Source organism: Zootoca vivipara, chromosome 5 (assembly GCF_965207765.1).
Source record: "Zootoca vivipara chromosome 5, rZooViv2.hap1.1, whole genome shotgun sequence".
In the NCBI taxonomy this organism is placed as follows: Eukaryota; Metazoa; Chordata; class Lepidosauria; order Squamata; family Lacertidae; genus Zootoca; species Zootoca vivipara.
The window spans coordinates 62,317,960-62,335,160 of NC_142588.1; the positions used below are offsets into that span (position 1 = coordinate 62,317,960).

A 17,201-nucleotide genomic window follows, 5' to 3' on the forward strand; every position below is an offset into this window, starting at 1 on the left:
TGTAAAACAATGCTGGTGCTATTCAGCTCTGAATAGTTGTTTCAGGGACTATTACTACTAGGTGTCAGTGACAGGGAAAGAGCTTAGGGGACCAATGGGTCACCATGCAATTCTTCAAGAACAGATACACCCAACACTTTACAGACAGAAAATGCTCAGGTTTCAGAGTACATCTCTGAACATGCTACTAGACTGCCCAATAGGAACAGACACTGTCACAACCAGGAAATCTCACACATTAAAGATTTAATAATAATAATTATAATAATTATAATAATAATCAAAAAACGACAAGTGTGTGCATTATACGCAAGGTCTGTTATCAGTGCTCTTGGTTAGCCGTTTGCTCTTTAAGTGTCGGAGGGCTGAAGACAGAGGATGCAGTGTGGATGAAAATCCCATCTGTGACACTCTGAGAGAGGGAGGGAGGGAGGGAGGGAGGGAGGGAGGGAGGAGGGTAAGGGACTGGAGAGGGTTCAGAACCGGACAAAGGTGGCATCAATCTGCCGGACAGTTGGAAGGGCCAGCATGATTTTGCGTCGGTACTGGGGATCTTTTTGCAGTGGGTTTCGCTCCAGGTAGACAGTTTCCAAGTTCTTGGCTCCTTTCAGCTCATCCAAGTCGCTCCAACACTCAATGAGGTTATCATTCATCTGGGTAAAACACAAAAGAAAAGTGCCAGCAATTCTTGAGAGTTGGTAAAAAATAGACTCTTAATCTCGGGGTCATGGCCCTAGATGGGCCAGGGCTTTTCCTATTAAGTCTGATGGCACAAAAGCAATCCATGCTGCTGCAGCTCCCAGACGACTGGTATAATCTAAAGAGCAGTCCTTAGGCCTACCAATTATTCGAGTCCAGTGCTTCCCATGCTGTGGCTCTCATATGCATGTAAATTCAGTGTATGGGAATGACACCCACTCTCCCCAAAACACAGGACAGTAATTTTGTTTGAGCGCTGTATTAAAGATGCGTTTCTGGATCCCCAATTTCTGACCACTTGGTAGGACAGCCTGGAATTGAAGTTCTGTCACTGCAGAACTTTAGAAAGTTGGAAACTCTCCCACACCATCAGAGACTGAGTACTAGATCAGGTTATCGGGGTCTTAAGCCACAATTCAAAAAACGTAAGAATAGCCTTCTGTATCAGCCAATGTCCCGCCTAGTCCAGCTCTTCCTGTTTGGAGAGTAACCAACCAGATACCTATGGGAAGCTTGCAAGCAGGACATGAGCACAACAGTACTCTGCCTACCTATGATTCCCCAACAAACACTGCCTCTGACAGTGGAGGCCAAACATAGCCATTGTGGCTATGCTGCTGGTCCGTAAGCACTTCTTGGTCTCCCTCTCATAGACTTACCCAAAATTCTTGGAGCTCTGTTAGATGGGTAATATTTTCAATTTTTTTGATCCTGTTGGCCGCAATGTCCAGCATTGTCAATTTATTCTGAAACAAGCATAAAGAAAACTTTAGTCTCTATTTTCATTCTTGTCTTCTTGCAAATTGTGCATCCTTGGACGAAACATTAATAGGCGTTAAGGGACATGCCATGTAGCAAAACAGCCAAAGCCAAAGTTCAGCAACCATACATACTGCAGAGTCTACTACATATATATTGCAGAGCATATATATATACTACATATATGGCGCCATCCTTGTACACGCCATTTAGTATATATATATACTACATAAACCTTCTTGACCTTTGGCATCTAAACACCAAGATTGGACAAATTTACTGAACTGGCCAGAACTAGCAGGCCAATTAGCACAACCCATTTCCCAAAATACTACTCGTGCTCTGGAATTCCCTCAATATTGCTTTATATAACCAAGCGTGGCTAAATACAAAAGTAGATAGTAAAAAAATACAACCCTTTGTTTGTTCCCCTTTGGCAGAAACTCACATTCACATCACTCATCCTCCTCTCTGGTCTTCTGCTTCCTCACATTGGTTTCCCTACTTCTATCCAGTACTGTGTCCAAAATTATTTACCTCTCTTGTAACTGAACACATTAACACCCTTTCCTAAATCCTCACACTACTAGCTTCCTCTTCACCACACAAGCTTCTTTTCCTTACCTTCAAACCCCTCCATAGCCTTCCTCACTTTATCTCCACACACTTATAACCAGACATATCCCTGCCTGTGGCTTACAGTCATCTATCTCCAATCACCTTCAGTAATCCAAAGGTCTCCTGCTCCCTCAAAAGACTGTGCTTACACGCTTACACACACACACACACACACACACACACACACACACACACACCTCTGTGCTCTCCTTGTTGCTGTCCCCTATCCTTCAGTTGCCTTTCCAGGATGTCTCTATGATACAACTCCTTCCTTCCTTCCTTCCTCAAAACTCACCTGTTCCATGAAGCCATTAGAACAACCACCTAGTCCCAATGCTCTACTAAAATTAAGCCTATACATGTGTAACTAGATGGGACCCAGGTGGCGCTGTGGTTAAACCACTGAGCCTAGGGCTTGCTGATCAGAAGGTCGGCGGTTCGAATCCCTGTGACGGGGTGAGCTTCCGTTGCTTGGTCCCAGCTCCTGCCAACCTAGCAGTTCGAAAGCACGTCAAAGTGCAAGTAGATAAATAGGAACCGCTACAGCGGGAAGGTAAACGGCGTTTCCATGTGCTGCTCTGGTTTGCCAGAAGCGGCTTTGTCATGCTGGCCACATGACCTGGAAGCTATACGCCGGCTCCCTCAGCCAATAATGCGAGATGAGCGCGCAACCCCAGAGTCGGTCACGACTGGACCTAATGGTCAGGGGTCACTTTACCTTTACCTTTATGTGTAACTAAAATGTGTGTTCTTTCCATATTCCCCCATTTCTGTCCCATTCCTCTGTTGCCTCCCTTGCATCTGTGTCTAGTTTATAAGTCTCTTGGGGTAGAAACTTGACTGCTCATTCTTTGTAAAATGGCATGTACAAGGATGGCGCCAAATAGATAACAATAAATAGGCAACTCACATTGTTTTCCAGCCCCTCAATGACTTCTATGCCATTATGGCTAAGGTACAGCTCCCTCAAGTTCCCCAAATTCTGCAGCCCTTCAATCTTGGTCAACCGATTGCTCTAGGGTGGTGATAAAAATGGATTAACATGACAGAACCAGACTTTTCAGGTAAAAAATTTACACGTCTCTCTATTGAACACACTGTATTTGCATGGCACATTTTATACAAGACTTGGGAGTCATTGTGCAGCTGCACAATATCACATGTACACCTTGGCCCATGTACATTACTTTAAATTTTCATTAACCCTTTGCATAATTTCTGATGCAGTTCGAACAAATAATGTATTAAAAATCATATATTAAGAGGAAAGCATGCATACAAATGAAAATATTAGTGACAATATCATACCAAAATGCATTAGGAGAAATTGCTTGTAAAAATCTGTACATTAATCAAAACTGCATACACAAATGTGTTTATTAGAATAAATTCACACTAAGATGCTGAAGAATTTTCATTTCTTTTCAGACTGCAAGTTGCTGAAGAAATGTAGAGAACTCATTTTTAAGACTGGAAAATGATAAGCTGAGAAAACTGGTTGACAGTTCCTTCCTTCCACAATCTGAACTATAACTACCATATAATCGCCTCCCTTCATTCATAGAGGTTACTGGTCTTTTTGTCATTCTAGTTTCGAAAGGTCTAAACTGCTGCAAAGTTCATATGATGGGGAAAAGCAGACATGTTAAATGAATAAATAAATGGAATGGGAAGCCCAGGGCTGATACCTGTATACTAAGCACTGTTAAGTTTGTCAATGCATCCAGGTTCTGAAGCTTGGTGATTTTGTTCTTTCCCAGAAACAGGCTGTCCAGATTAGTCAACGCATCAATATTCTGAATTGCCTGCAAATTGACCACAGTAAACATTACAATCCTTGATTCTAGCAAGCAAACCTCTTGCAACACATTCTCTACTTAGTAAGACTGTAGCACAGTCAATTACCAATCATCGCCTCACCCACTCTTTTATCACAAACTTGTATACTGAAGGTGGGTTATGAGATTATTCTGATCAGACGTCTCATGCTGTACGACTGACTACTTCAACTTTGTACTGGCCAAGCAAGCTGAACTAACACAGTACTGTATACATACTTAAGCTGTGGGAAAATGCTGCAGAATAGCAACTTTCAGTTTCAAGTTTGAGTTCTTTGTCATTTGGACTCCCAAAGAAGTTCTGAGAAGAAATTCCTTAAGAAGGTAGAATCTCAGAACAAGTGGCCTACAGAATCCCATTAGCAGGATGTACCTTCTTAATTATTAAGCACCTAGGGAATCCATGTGAAGCTGGAAAAATGAGGTAATTCCACCTGGCAAAATATTTCAGCATTGTCAATAAAAGAAAGAAAAAGTATCTTATGTTTAAGAGTATTTTTCAAAACAAGCGATTACATGAAGGAACTGGAAGACAGTATGCCGGCTACCCAATATAAATAGTTATTAGCCATATTTTTTCACTGATGTTTGATTATTATGGACTAGAACGGAGAATATTCTGCTTATTTTGTGCCTCAAAATTTCATTTCATCTTCTAGCTCAGGGGTCAGCAAACTTTTTCAGCAGGGGGCCGGTCCACCGTCCCTCAGACCATGTGGTGGGCCGGACTATATTTTGAAAAAAAATATGAACGAATTCCTATGCCCCACAAATAACCCAAAGTTGCATTTTAAATAAAAGGACACATTCTACTCATGTAAAAACATGCTGATTCCAAGACCACCCACGGGCCGGATTTAGAAGGCAATTGGGCCGCATCTGGCCCCCGGGCCTTAGTTTGGGGACCCTGTTCTAGCTTAAGTTGTCGCTTTCATGTAACAAGTTCCACTCAACTTCTTGTTGCTTATCAGCTGCCCCCCCCCAAATTCACAGTTTCTTAATGTACTATCTGATCTTGCCAAGTCTATGGTTTGGCTTTCTTCCACCTTCAAATCTATGCTGTCAGTAGTATAGTTAGTTACAAGCCTTTGATCCTCCAGTACTTTTCAGTTTTGGTCCCCTTACGTAACAACCTGAAGTTGTCTTTCAGTGTGCTGCTTGAAATGCCAGCCACAATCAACACTGTGATGAGTTTCCCTCTTGCATTTTAAAATGTTTTTCTTGAGTTATTCTCAGAAGGGGGAGCAACACATTTTTTAACAGATATCAGGGAGGTTGCCAAGGAAAGCATTTGGAGGCCAAATGGATACTTTTTCTGTGCTTCTTAAGTCTCCCTCTAGAAGTCACTGTTGCAGTCAGCAGCACCACATTTGCAACCTGAAAGTTTTTACTTCTCCCCACTCCTGTCTGATATGGCTGATTTCTCAGCTATACAATGACGGATCCTCAGCTATACAATGACGGATCAAATACCTACCCTGATTCGATTAGATCCCAGCTCTAACATCTGTAATTGCTGTAAGTTGCTTAGATTCTCAATTTTGCTGATTTTATTGTTCACAAGGAAGAGTTTCTTTAACTGAGTGAGCTGGTCCAGCCCCTCAATGTGTCGTAGAATGTTAAACGAAATATCCAGGACCCTAAATAGGAAACAAAGGAAAATACTTTAAAATGTAGACATCTTCTAAGGTACTGTATAGCATCCCAATCTTGCTCCAAAGAGCTCATAGTGTTATATATGTAGCTGGTTCCTATTTTACCTTCACAACGACTCAGAGGTGGGGTATGATGAGAGAGTATGAGACTGGCCCAATATCACTCAAGTGAGCTTCATGGCTCACTGGAGGTTTGAACTTGGGTTCCTCCGGTCTGAATCTGTAACTTCACTCTTTACACCAAGGGTGGGGAATCTGTAGCCCTCCATATGTTGTCGGACTCCAATGACCATGAGCCCCCCCCCAGCAGAATGGCATGATGGGGATTGTAGTCTGGCAACGGATTGAGGAAATCAAAGAGCTTTGTATATACTGGCTGAAATGAAGCTTCTGCAGATGGGATGGTAGTTTGTACTGTAGTCTCTCTTTATATGAACAACAGATTTGGCCACTCAAGCAAAATCAGAAACCATGGTTTGTACTAAGTATAGTTAGGCACAATATCTGAATTAACAATACAATTGGTGTCTGCATGAAGCCACTGTCTTACATAACCATGCAAGTTACAATAGGATCTATGATCCAGGAAAAAAAGAAGCATGTTACAATGAGGACAGCCATTCTGAAAGAGGGAGACAAATATGGGAACATCTCTCACCAGTACTGAAATAACTTTCCTGTATTCCAGTCAATTTCCAAGACAATTCAAAGTGCTGGCAATTACTTTTAAAGCCCTTATATAGCCTAGGTACTCACTCAAGTTCTGTCAGGGCCTCCAAGTTCTCAATCTTTCGAATCTGATTGTCATAGAGATCCAATTCTCTGAGACTTTGCAACTGTTCCAGATTCTCAATGCACTTAATCAAGTTCTGACGGAGACAAAGAGTCTGACGGGTGGAGTGAAGATAAACAAAGATGTAAAAACAATAATGCACAAGTCTCACTCCCAACAGATGCACTTAATACTGTGTATGAAACAGCTTTGAAAATAAGTTCTCTGCAGGTGGATGCTGCCCTCACTCAAATTATTTGTTCATCTCCTGCTCCTCCACCAATTCCTAATATCTCCACCCATTCCTCACCAGAAGATGACTCCTGCAGCGGCCAAAATGGGTTACTGTGCATTTTCACTGGGGGGGGGGACATGTTGCCAATCTTGGCAGTCTTTGGGCCAGGAGAAAATGAAATTTCATCTACAGCACACCACTGCTGTAGATTGCCAAGGGGAGGCCCAGCTATGGAGATAGAGAATCAAACTGAACAAATTACTGAACCTCCCAATGTCCTTTATAAAGCCTAAAAGCAGCTGTGGAGACCCCAAATACGTTCAGGTCAATGAGGCTTCCGCTCATGCCACTTTCCAGCTTAAAATTGCCCCTGAAGTGGATATTAACCCCACTTGGGAAATATTACAATAATAATAATAATAATAATAATAATAATTTATTATTTGTACCCCACCCATCTGGCTGTGTCTGTATTGTGTCTACCTTTTCTCATGGTGAAACTATTAGTAGCTCTGTGTGTGCATGAGAATTTGAATTGGGAAAAATGCTTAGGGTATGGCGAAGGGTTGAACATTCCTTCACCCAAGCACTGCTCCCTTGAGTTAATTCCCTCAGTGGCTGCTTTCAAATTTACTTTTTAAAGAGTTCAGGAAATCCAGTCATGGTCTTTCTGCATCATTTGTAATATGACCCACAGTGGAATGCTACTAGTGTACCTCTGGGTGCCCTCTGCTTCCCTTTTCTCAAATGCAGTCTTTATTCCATTACGCTGCATCCCTCTAGCCAGAGAAATATAGCACAGTACTTTGGCTGCCATGCATACTCTCAGTTACACAACCATGGCAGAGCCATTTCAGCTCAACTAGAGAGGGCTCCTTAAGAGTCTCACCTTCACTTTCTTGAGAACCTCAAACCCTTCAATCTTGCCAATTCGGAAGTGATTCAGATCAACATCCTGAAAGGCGATAAAAAGCCACAAGCTGTCTTAGTATTCACACAAAGGTTTATTTCAATATTACTTCTAAAGTAAGTAGCATGAAGGTAGATTGTAAGCCTATAGCATGTGGGTTGCAAGGGTGGGTGATTACCATCACAGTGTGCAGAAAAGCTGGCCTTTGTTAACTAGATAAGGGCCTTCTGCTTAGAGCAGACATACCCAAACTGCGGCCCTCCAGATGTTTTGGCCTACAACTCCCATGATCCCTAGCTAAGAGGACCAGTGGTCAGGGATGATGGGAATTGTAGTCCAAAACATCTGGAGGGCTGAAGTTTGGGGATGCCTGGCTTAGAGAGAAACAAATCAGCACAATTGCTGTGCAGGACTCACATCTCTTCCTAAAAGAAGGGGCTCTGTGCCGAATATATTACATCTTTTTCAGCAATCAGGAACACAAGTATTTGGCCCTATTTTTATTCTGTGGGACAAGCCCAGCTCCTACTCAACTTTGCCATGAAAAGTACACAGTGATGTCAAAGCTCGTTCTCTTCATGCATCAGCCAAGCAAGTTGGTCCCCCCCCCCCCCGGTTTTTAAAAAGCACATGTACATTTACGTAAATATGTAAACAAATCCACATCTGTCAACACACAAAGCCACCCAATTCTTCCTTCTGGTTACATTACTACCATAGTACAGTGGTTGCTCGGTTCTCGAACAAAATCCATTCCGGAAGCCCATTTGGCTTCTGAAACGTTCAAAAACCAAGGCGTGGCTTCCCATTGGTTGCAAGAGCTTCTTGCCCTCAGTGGAAGCCGCATCACACACTTGGGGTCTGAAAAACGTTCAAAAATGGACGTTTTTGGCGTTTGAGAACCAAAACGTACGACAACTAAGGTGTTCGGGCACCGAGGTTCCACTGTAATGAAAATCCTGTGGGGATAGTGTCAGTTACATGCTTTGTAACTATATGCTTAGAAATACACCGTGTGTGCCATTTGCTTTTGCATTTTGGGGAATGGGACACACAGAGCAGGCAACTAATTCCTTTTTATAGTCTTCTATAGGGAAAGTGGAGCCCTTTGACATGCTGTCTAATCAAAAGTTTTCCTCCATACCAACAGATCTGAAAACAGCTTGACAGTGCAGATCTTCAAAGACAAAAAGGAGAACAGCAGATCCCTTTTTGTATCAACTTTCCATCAGCAAAGTATCTTGTTGCCTTTGAAGCTATCTTCCCCAGTTTCTCTGCTGTTGTGATCCAGCTCTTCTCATACCAAGTACCTGCCCCACCATTGCCCTAGATCTCAGCACAGAAACAATATATACATTTTAACAGGGGTGACATCTGTTAACTCTTGGAAAGAAATTCTTGATCACACAGGCTTCAGAGTTCTTCCTCTGTGGGCCCTTCCCATGCATTGCTACAATGTAAATTACAGTGAATCTATATTACCTCTGCTTCCGGATCCAGGCTAATCGTCTCCATATCCACTGGCGTCTCAGCTTCAGCTGCAATAGAACAAATGCACTCTGCTTTAAGCCCATGGTGCTCATCAACTGAACTCAAGCTTGCAATGTCAGCTGTCCCAGAGGAGAAAGAATGCCTTCAAAAGAGAGAACCTAACGTGTTCAGACTGGATCAGGCCTCCTAACCTGGTGGTCACGTTGCCAGTAAGAGGTGTGATATACATTGAAGGAAGCAATACTAATGAACCCTTCCCCCCAGAAAATGTACATTTACAACACTGCACTAACAGAAGTTTTGCTTCAGTGGTTAAAGGAGGAAGGTCATAGCTGACAAAGTGGCTAATTGTTTGCACAAACGATATACCGTATTTTTCACTCCATAGGACGCACCTAGTTTTTAGAGCAGGAAAACAAGAAAAAAAATATTTTGCTTTCTTGAATTGTCCTAGGCATAGCAGCCAACTCCTAGAGGCCTAGGTGCCTTTGTCCCCCCATTAAATATTTGAGGAAGCTTCTTTTGCACAGGGGGAAAGCTCCATTTTTTAGGATCAGCTCAAAGTTGCTGAGTTTCCTTGCAAAGGGGAAAAATCCTGTTTTTATGGGGTTCAACTCACAGTTCTGCAGCTTCTCTAGTTTCCAGACAGATAATCTAATCAGCCAGTCACATGTCTCCCTCTGCAGACAACAATTGAGGCCTAGGCAAGGGGCCGGGAAGGGAGCTAGCTCTCTGATCTCCCTCCCCGATCTCTTGCAATCAGCTGCTGAGCGGGTTCCTTTCAACATGCTCATTCCCTCTCCTTAGCCTTTAGCTCTTTCTTTAAAAAAGCACGATCTGCCTTTAGCCCCTGGGCAATTCAGCTCCAGGGACCACGCATTCACTCCATAAGATGCACAGACATTTCCTCTTACTTTTTAGGAGGAAAAAAGTCCGTCATGGAATGAAAAATACAGTAACTGTTACCAGAATTGTTAGATTAGTCACCGGCCATCTTTGCAGCCTGCTCCCTTTGGGTAACATGGCACAGCTCTTGGAACGGTAGAAACTAAAATCAAAACACCAATTTCTTGGACTAGTTACCTGAAGAACTAGAGCCATATTCTTCATGATTAAAGTCAGCCAGATATATTTGCAAGCTGTATTATTAGGTCTCACTTTTTTTCATTAGAGTACACTGAGAACCTGGTATTACCAGCTTTTTGAAGAAACCGTTTTGCTGCTTTGATTTCCCCCCCTTCAAAACCCAACCTCGTTCCTAAATGCAATTCTCACTCTGTATGCATGAGTGGAGGTGGACCTCAGAGATTTGTGCTGAATAATTCATGCAAGCTTTCCATTTGGCAGGTGGGTGGATTCTCTCCTTCACGTAATGTTCAGCAACATAAGCCCTCTTCAGGCGTTCAAGCCTCAACACAATAAGCAGGAACAAGCAGGGGGGAAAGGAACTCCAGGTGTATAGCAATTTCCATCAAGTTCACCAGCCACTTTAGTAAACAGAAGCTGGTATTGTGATTCAAGTACTTGGTGGAAATTGTTATATAAAACATGTTCCCAATGAAGGACGTTTCCAAAATGCATCAGCCAAAGCAATTGAAGTTTCTTTCTCTTTATTTAAAAACAAAGATTGTCAGCAGTGCTTTTATTGGTTTTGCGGTCTGTTTTTGCTTTGGGAGAAGAGTCGAGGGGCTCCAATCTCCTCTGTCACCCCCCCCCCAGTTTCACCACCTTTCAAGCATGGAAGGGCAAACATTGACAGTGGGGAGCTAACTATACTTTTGCAGGCTCCCCAAGCAATTTACAACCCTGAAATGTCAAGGTTTTTAGTTGTGCACAGAACCTGCACGAATAAAAGGAGCTTCCTACTATAGATGTTGCTTTCCCAACATGTGGCAGGAGAAGCAAGCAGGGATGCAATGGAAGGGACAGGACTAACAGGCTCATCGCAATCTCCCCCTCACCCAATGACAAACTTGTGAACAAATAATGACTCAGGAAGGCTACAGAAGCCATTTATTCCAGCACACAGGATTTGCTGCCACCCACCGAACCATTTGCTACCGTCCCCTCTTGAGCTGGCCAGTTCCCCCTTGCTCTATCTCAGGCGAGGGGAATCTTTAGCTCTCCAGATTTTGCTGAACTGCAACTTCCACCACCCCATTGGCCCCACTGGGGCTGAAGGGAATTGTAGTTTGGCCAAAGGTGCCCCACACCTGCTCTCCCATGTGCAAAACCACCCTCTCTCCTCCAAATCCTTTTCTGCAAGCTTCCTCTCTCAAATCATCAGCTACAGGAAGCAAGAAGGGCCAAAGGAAAGAAAGGTGTGGGGAAAACTACTGGATGCTCTTGCCTATTTACTCTGCTACAATCAACTTTCATGTCCCCGAATTCCACACACATTCCCACCACCTGATAAGCACTGGATTTAACTAAATAGTTGTGCTAGCGGGAGCCAGCATGACAAATCCTGCTTACCCACCCCCTTCAAAAATGGCTTGTGTGTGTGTGTGTAAAGTTGGGAGAACGCCGAAAACAGCGTGTAGGGGAAGGAGAGGGTCACGTTCCCACCGTCAAGTAGAAATGCTTGTGCTGACAGAATGATCATAATAGCACTGAATTCCTCGCAGTATATTTCATTCATGGACAAATATAGATAGCAATCCGATTAAATAATAGTTGCCTAAGCCACCAATGTTCTGAAATCCAGTAAAGCAAAAATTCCTGCATTTTAGGGATTGAGCAGGATGCAGCTCCAACACAAGTCTACAAGCCAGCAGAGGAGATACTTTGCTGTGAAAATGTCATCATTCAGTTAATACTGAAACACATACAGAGCAACCACCTGCCCACCTCGCTTATTATTAATTTAGCATATATTCATGAACAAAGTGGTTGTCACAATCTGTTGGGAAGTCAGCTGACATTTTTGCCACCATGTGGTTGAGGCTGAAAGCAAATTCCCTCTGAGCGCACCACAGGGCCGTAGGCAAAGTACAATAAAGGAGCTCAAAATTGTCAGAATGCCAAAACTGCACATGTGCAGGAGATGAAATGCAGGCTGCAAGTCCTCAGCCCAAAACAAACTGGGCTGAAAGAAGCAGGCTGGTGTGCCAAACTTGCATGCCAGATTATGAACCCGCCCGAGGCCAGGATTAGAAAAAACCCAACAGTGGTCTTGGCAATTAATACAGTCATAATCCTAGTTAGGTTCGCTGCGGGTTGCGTACACCATGGGTTACGAACTCGCCGAACATGGAAGTACCGGAACAGGTTACTTCTGGGTTCGGCGATTCACACATGTGCAAACGCACCGAAAGACATCACATGCATGCACAAAAGCGCCAAATCGCACAGCGAGCATGCGCAGAATCGGCGCTTCAGGTTCTGTACTGCACTGGATGCAAACAGGGCTCCGGAACTACTAGTCATTTGTGTAACAGTAGGCTATCTCAGCATTAGGAACACAATACTAGAGCTTCTTCCAATCATCTCAGTTACTCCCAGTTGCACCCATTGTGGCAAAGCAGTTTGTTCAGGAAGTTCCTGCCAGACTCGCAGCCAGACAAATGCTGCAATTATGTCTAGATTTGTTCACAGAATTTTCAAAATGCATGATAGGACTGGGTGAAATATTGTCCAAAACTGGTATGAAGTTCACATTGTGATAATTGTTTCATAATATTTGAGGTGGCAATATATCGCGAATCACCATTTGTGTAAGAGCTAGGCGATATCTGGTTTTCAACATCGTGATAACTCACCAGCTCACATCAGCAGCTAAACCTCACATTATCACCAGCTAAATATAATCATTCCATCTCAGATATTAATTGGTGCATCTGCCATATTATTAGTGTGATATTCTAAACACAAAACTCTTGCTCTCCTGTTTCACAACTCCATATAACGTATGCCATCTGAAATAGATCCTAGGAACAACAGATGTTTCTTATGCAATAGGTTGGAAACAATTGGCAAGATTCAACTACGGCAGTGATGGCCAAACTTGGCCCTCCAGCTGTTTTGGGACTACAACTCCCATCAGCCCTAGCTAACAGGACCAGTGCTCGGGCCACCCAGCCTGGCCGTAGGGCCGGCCCTGAGCATGACCAGTAGTCCAACATTTAGAGAGTACCATGTTAGCTACTCCTGCTTTAACTCATCTCCTAAAGCTTTAAAATGATGGGTTATGATGTCTTCAAGTGTATACCAGCATAACAGTTTACCTGTTGAATTATCGCCATTCTGTTCATCCCTCAAACTCTGTTGACTGAGGTCTGTTACTATGCAAACCGTTTGCTTCTTCCCTTCATCGTCTCCCGACTCTTCAGACTCAATCCTCCTGTCAACTGTGTAAAAGAAACACTCTGTAATTAAGTTTTATTTCTGGAAGGGAGCAAACAATGAGACACATGTAAACTACTAATGGTATTAAAGCAGGTGTGGGAAACCTGTGACCGTCTTGCAGCTGCTGGACTCCAACTCCCATCAGACCCAGCCAGCATGACCATTGGTTAGGGATGATGGGAGTTGTAGTCCAACAACAACTGGAGGGGCATTTCTCTGCCAAGATTTTTGGACATTTTTCTCCACCCAGTCTGCAGGTATAGATTATAATTACGGTACAGTACTTCATGTAACACATGGCATAGAAATCTTTCCAAGACACCACCACAGTCTTCAGGACTGCTTTGGATGTTATGAATTTCCTGCACATAATGTGTATGTGAGAAAAAGAGGACAAACCACACACAGATCGCCATGTGTGATCACTGCATACACATCTAGCTTGCCATATGTACCCAACATCACGAAGTCCCAACAGATGTTTAAGAAAAACAGTAGCTGTACAGAATTTGACAAAGTAACCAAAGTATATCAAGTCTACATGGAGCTTACTTTAAATTCATCTGCTTAGGGACCAAGATGCGGGACAAGATGACTCATTTTTAAAATTTCTGTGCTTAATCTGCATCACAGTGGATTCGATTACTGTTCAGGAGGCAGCTGATACAGCAAGTATGGGCAGGAGGCAGAACTGTATCTACTAGTAGATTTCAGGATGATTTGCAGTAATTCAGGTAGGGTTTCTAAGTTCAATTGTTAAATAAGAGCAACAACAAAAGAACTCTGCCCCAAATGAAATAAAATATTGGGCTGCTAAAATGAAGAAAGCTAACCAGAAATGAACTTTTGTGTTAAATAACTGTGAGGTTATTCTAGTACGGTACTGAAAACAAATCCTTAGGTTCAAAATGTGTTCAGAGACACCCTTTAATTATAACTGTACATCATTTGCATTTGCTTCTTGTCAGCAGATTTTGGGGTTCTAGTAAAAAACAACAGATCCAACAAGCTTGAACTCTGCCCACCCCTAGATTAGAGCCTGCCCTAGGATGCTTTTGATTCAAATGTCAGATTAGCTTCCGTCATAAACTTACTCTTTTCCCTATTTTTTTGGCACACCACTCTCAGTCTTACTTTGCACTTGTAATACAGGCATAATATTCACCTACCATATAGAGTTGCTGTAAGGATTACTGAAACAGTGCATGTGATGAAATTTCAGCTCTTAATAATTTTTGGTCTCTGCATAATAGAATTAGTAATGGCTGGGAAAAGTACTAAGAGGGTAGGATGAATATTCCTATTGTTCCTCAACAGAACCCAGATAGGGTCAATAGCAGTGCTCTTTAGCCTGATGGAGCACCCATGGTGTTTTGTTTTCCTGGTCTAATGCCTTAATATGGTTACTGCCCTTTGGGATTAAAAACCCCAGAGTAATATTTTTTCACAATTCATAACCCATCAGTCTTAAACACTAACAACATCAGCAATTCCTCCTCAAAGGTCCAATAACAGATTTCTCCTAAATCATTTTCCTGTCCCCACAAAAAGCAGTCACACATGATTGTTCACAGTACAAGAGTCATACATATTAAAATTTCCATTCCTACACTACCATAAAGAACACCTCATTGCACTATTTCCCAAGGTACAGCAAAGCAGTAAAGCACTGAAGGGGAGGCAAGAGGCAGCATGTGAAGCAACTAATGGGGTCCCAAAGAATATAAAAGATCCCTGTGTTTGTCATCTTAAACTGCTGACACCAAGGATTCCAGTGACCACTTAGTGGTACCGCTTAATCTGGCGGGAGGAAGGGTTATCAGATACCTCTTCTTCGAAAAGATGCCCCCTATTTAAAATTATATTAACAGTGTCACACAGATAAGGAGGGATATATTTTGTAGGTCACGGTAACAGCGTAGCAGAAGCCAGGCACCCAAGTGTTTTTTTTGGGGGGGGGGAATTGGGGAGGGGAGAGAGACCCAACAACCTGCATTAAAGAGAACATGCACTGGATATGGATATAGATTCGGGGAGGTTCTTACAGTCCCTCCTCTGCTTGGCATACACCCACAGTTTCCTTTGCCCAATACCATTATTCCACCATGCTTCCTCCCAATGCCCCCCTACACCCATTGCAATAAGTAGGTTCCCCAACACACGGTGAGACTCCTCCACAGCGCCCACCTCCCGCATAACGCTGACGCCCAACGGCTCCTGAACCGCAGCTTCCCCGGCCCCAACCCTCGCCCGGCCCCAATTCGGACACCGCGCGCTACGGCCCGGCCTCTCACCCTCCATCATCTCCTGCGCGCCCTCTCCGCTTTCCGTCTCAGCTACCGTCGTCGCCATAACGCTTTCTACCCCCTCCCCTTTCCGGCATCGGACACAGCGCTCGGGACAGCCAATGGGCATCTCGATCGGAAATGCCTGCATCCAATCACAGGGCCGGCTTCGCCGCAGCGGCTCCCAGGAGGGTTCTTGCGCCTGCGCCTGGACCCACGGCCTTCTGGGAAATGTAGTTCTCCTTTAGGAGACTCGGCGGCAAGCCAAGGAAATACGGGTGGAATAATCTCTGCGGGTTGCATAGCTGCCAAGTTTTCACTTTTCTCGCGAGGAAGCCTATTCAGCATAAGGGAAAATCCCTGTAAAAAAGGGATAACTTGGCAGCTATGGGGTTGGATGGGCAGCGGATGTCCCCCGAGATGCTTGTCGGTCAGCTGTAGGGACGCTCTGTCACTGTCGCCCCTGGATTGGGATGTGAAGGCTGGCTGTCTCCATGCCAGCAATCCGGCTGACAAAAAATAAGAAGGGGGGGAGGTTGGGGAAAATAAGGGTGGCTAAAGGAAAATGGCTAAACTACATTTTCCCTGCCGTTCGCTCATCCCTGGAGATCTTGGGAGGAGGTATACTGCTTGCACTTCCTGTGTTGGATAACTGGGTTTTGGTGGCTGATGTTAGTGTGCGGTCTATGGGCTCATCTGTTTTTCTCCAGCTTTCATTGCAATGTTGTGCTGTTTACTCTCCCCGCCAGAAGTCAGTCAAATATATCAAATGCATATAACTATGGATATGCATGCATACACAAGTAGACCCCTGCTGGATCAAAGGAATATGTATAGACCAGGGCTGGCTCTACCATGAGGCAGAGGGAAGCAGCTGCCTCACAGGGCAAATTCCAGCAATTGGTATTCAGTGGCACACTGGCTCTGTATATGGAGATTCTGTTAGATATAATGCCCAAATGACCATGTTGAGAGACCAATTCTCTGTTAGTTTGTCTCATCTCTTTTATAAACCATCAAAGTTCATAGCATTTGTGGCAGTGAATTCCATTAATTAATGGCTTGTTATGTGGAGCTTTCTTGGGCTCCTTGATCACTGCAGATGGTGACAGCAGTCACGAAATTAAAAGACGCCTGCTTCTTGGGAGAAAAGCAATGACAAACCTAGACAGCATCTTAAAAAGCAGAGACATCACCTTGCCGACAAAGGTCCGTATAGTTAAAGCTATGGTTTTCCCAGTAGTGATGTATGGAAGTGAGAGCTGGACCATAAAGAAGGCTGATCGCCGAAGAATTGATACTTTTGAATTATGGTGCTGGAGGAGACTCTTGAGAGTCCCATGGACTGCTAGAAGATCAAACCTATCCATTCTTAAGGAAATCAGCCCTGAGTGCTCCCTGGAAGGACAGATCGTGAAGCTGGGGCTCCAATACTTTGGCCACCTCATGAGAAGAGAAGAATCCTTGGAAAAGACCCTGATGTTGGGAAAGATGGAGGGCACAAGGAGAAGGGGACGACAGAGGACAAGATGGTTGGACAGTGTTCTCGAAGCTACGAACATGAGTTTGACCAAACTACGGGAGGCAGTGCA

At 43.7% G+C, this 17,201-nt stretch overlaps 1 protein-coding gene across 2 annotated transcripts; it reads right to left on the minus strand.

Annotated features, from left to right (window-relative positions):
- Positions 1 to 229: 229 nt before the first annotated feature.
- Positions 230 to 15,775, minus strand: PPP1R7 (protein phosphatase 1 regulatory subunit 7). Of its 2 annotated transcripts, XM_035133382.3 has the most exons (10): positions 15,619 to 15,775; positions 13,204 to 13,326; positions 8,969 to 9,024; positions 7,466 to 7,531; positions 6,326 to 6,456; positions 5,392 to 5,554; positions 3,765 to 3,881; positions 2,987 to 3,091; positions 1,359 to 1,445; positions 230 to 653 (listed from the first exon to the last, which is right to left on the minus strand). In XM_035133382.3, exons 1-10 carry the CDS (start codon positions 15,758 to 15,760, stop codon positions 477 to 479), a joined length of 1,167 nt encoding a protein of 388 aa, XP_034989273.2. In that variant the 5' UTR covers positions 15,761 to 15,775; the 3' UTR covers positions 230 to 476. The 2 variants fall into 2 exon arrangements, with proteins under 2 accessions (XP_034989273.2, XP_034989274.2); XM_035133383.3 differs by lacking the exon at positions 7,466 to 7,531 and having other exon boundaries at positions 15,619 to 15,771.
- Between the last annotated feature and the right edge of the window lie 1,426 nt (positions 15,776 to 17,201).

Coding starts and splice junctions, on each gene's coding strand:
- PPP1R7 (XM_035133382.3), bottom strand. CDS start 15,760: ATGCAGGCATTTCCGATCGAGATGCCCATTGGCTGTCCCGAGCGCTGT. Junction 7,532..8,968: donor GCCTGGATCCGGAAGCAGAG/GTAATATAGATT, acceptor ATCGCCTTTCAG/GATGTTGATCTGAATCACTT. Junction 654..1,358: donor CAGAGCTCCAAGAATTTTGG/GTAAGTCTATGA, acceptor TGTTTTACCCAG/ATGAATGATAACCTCATTGA.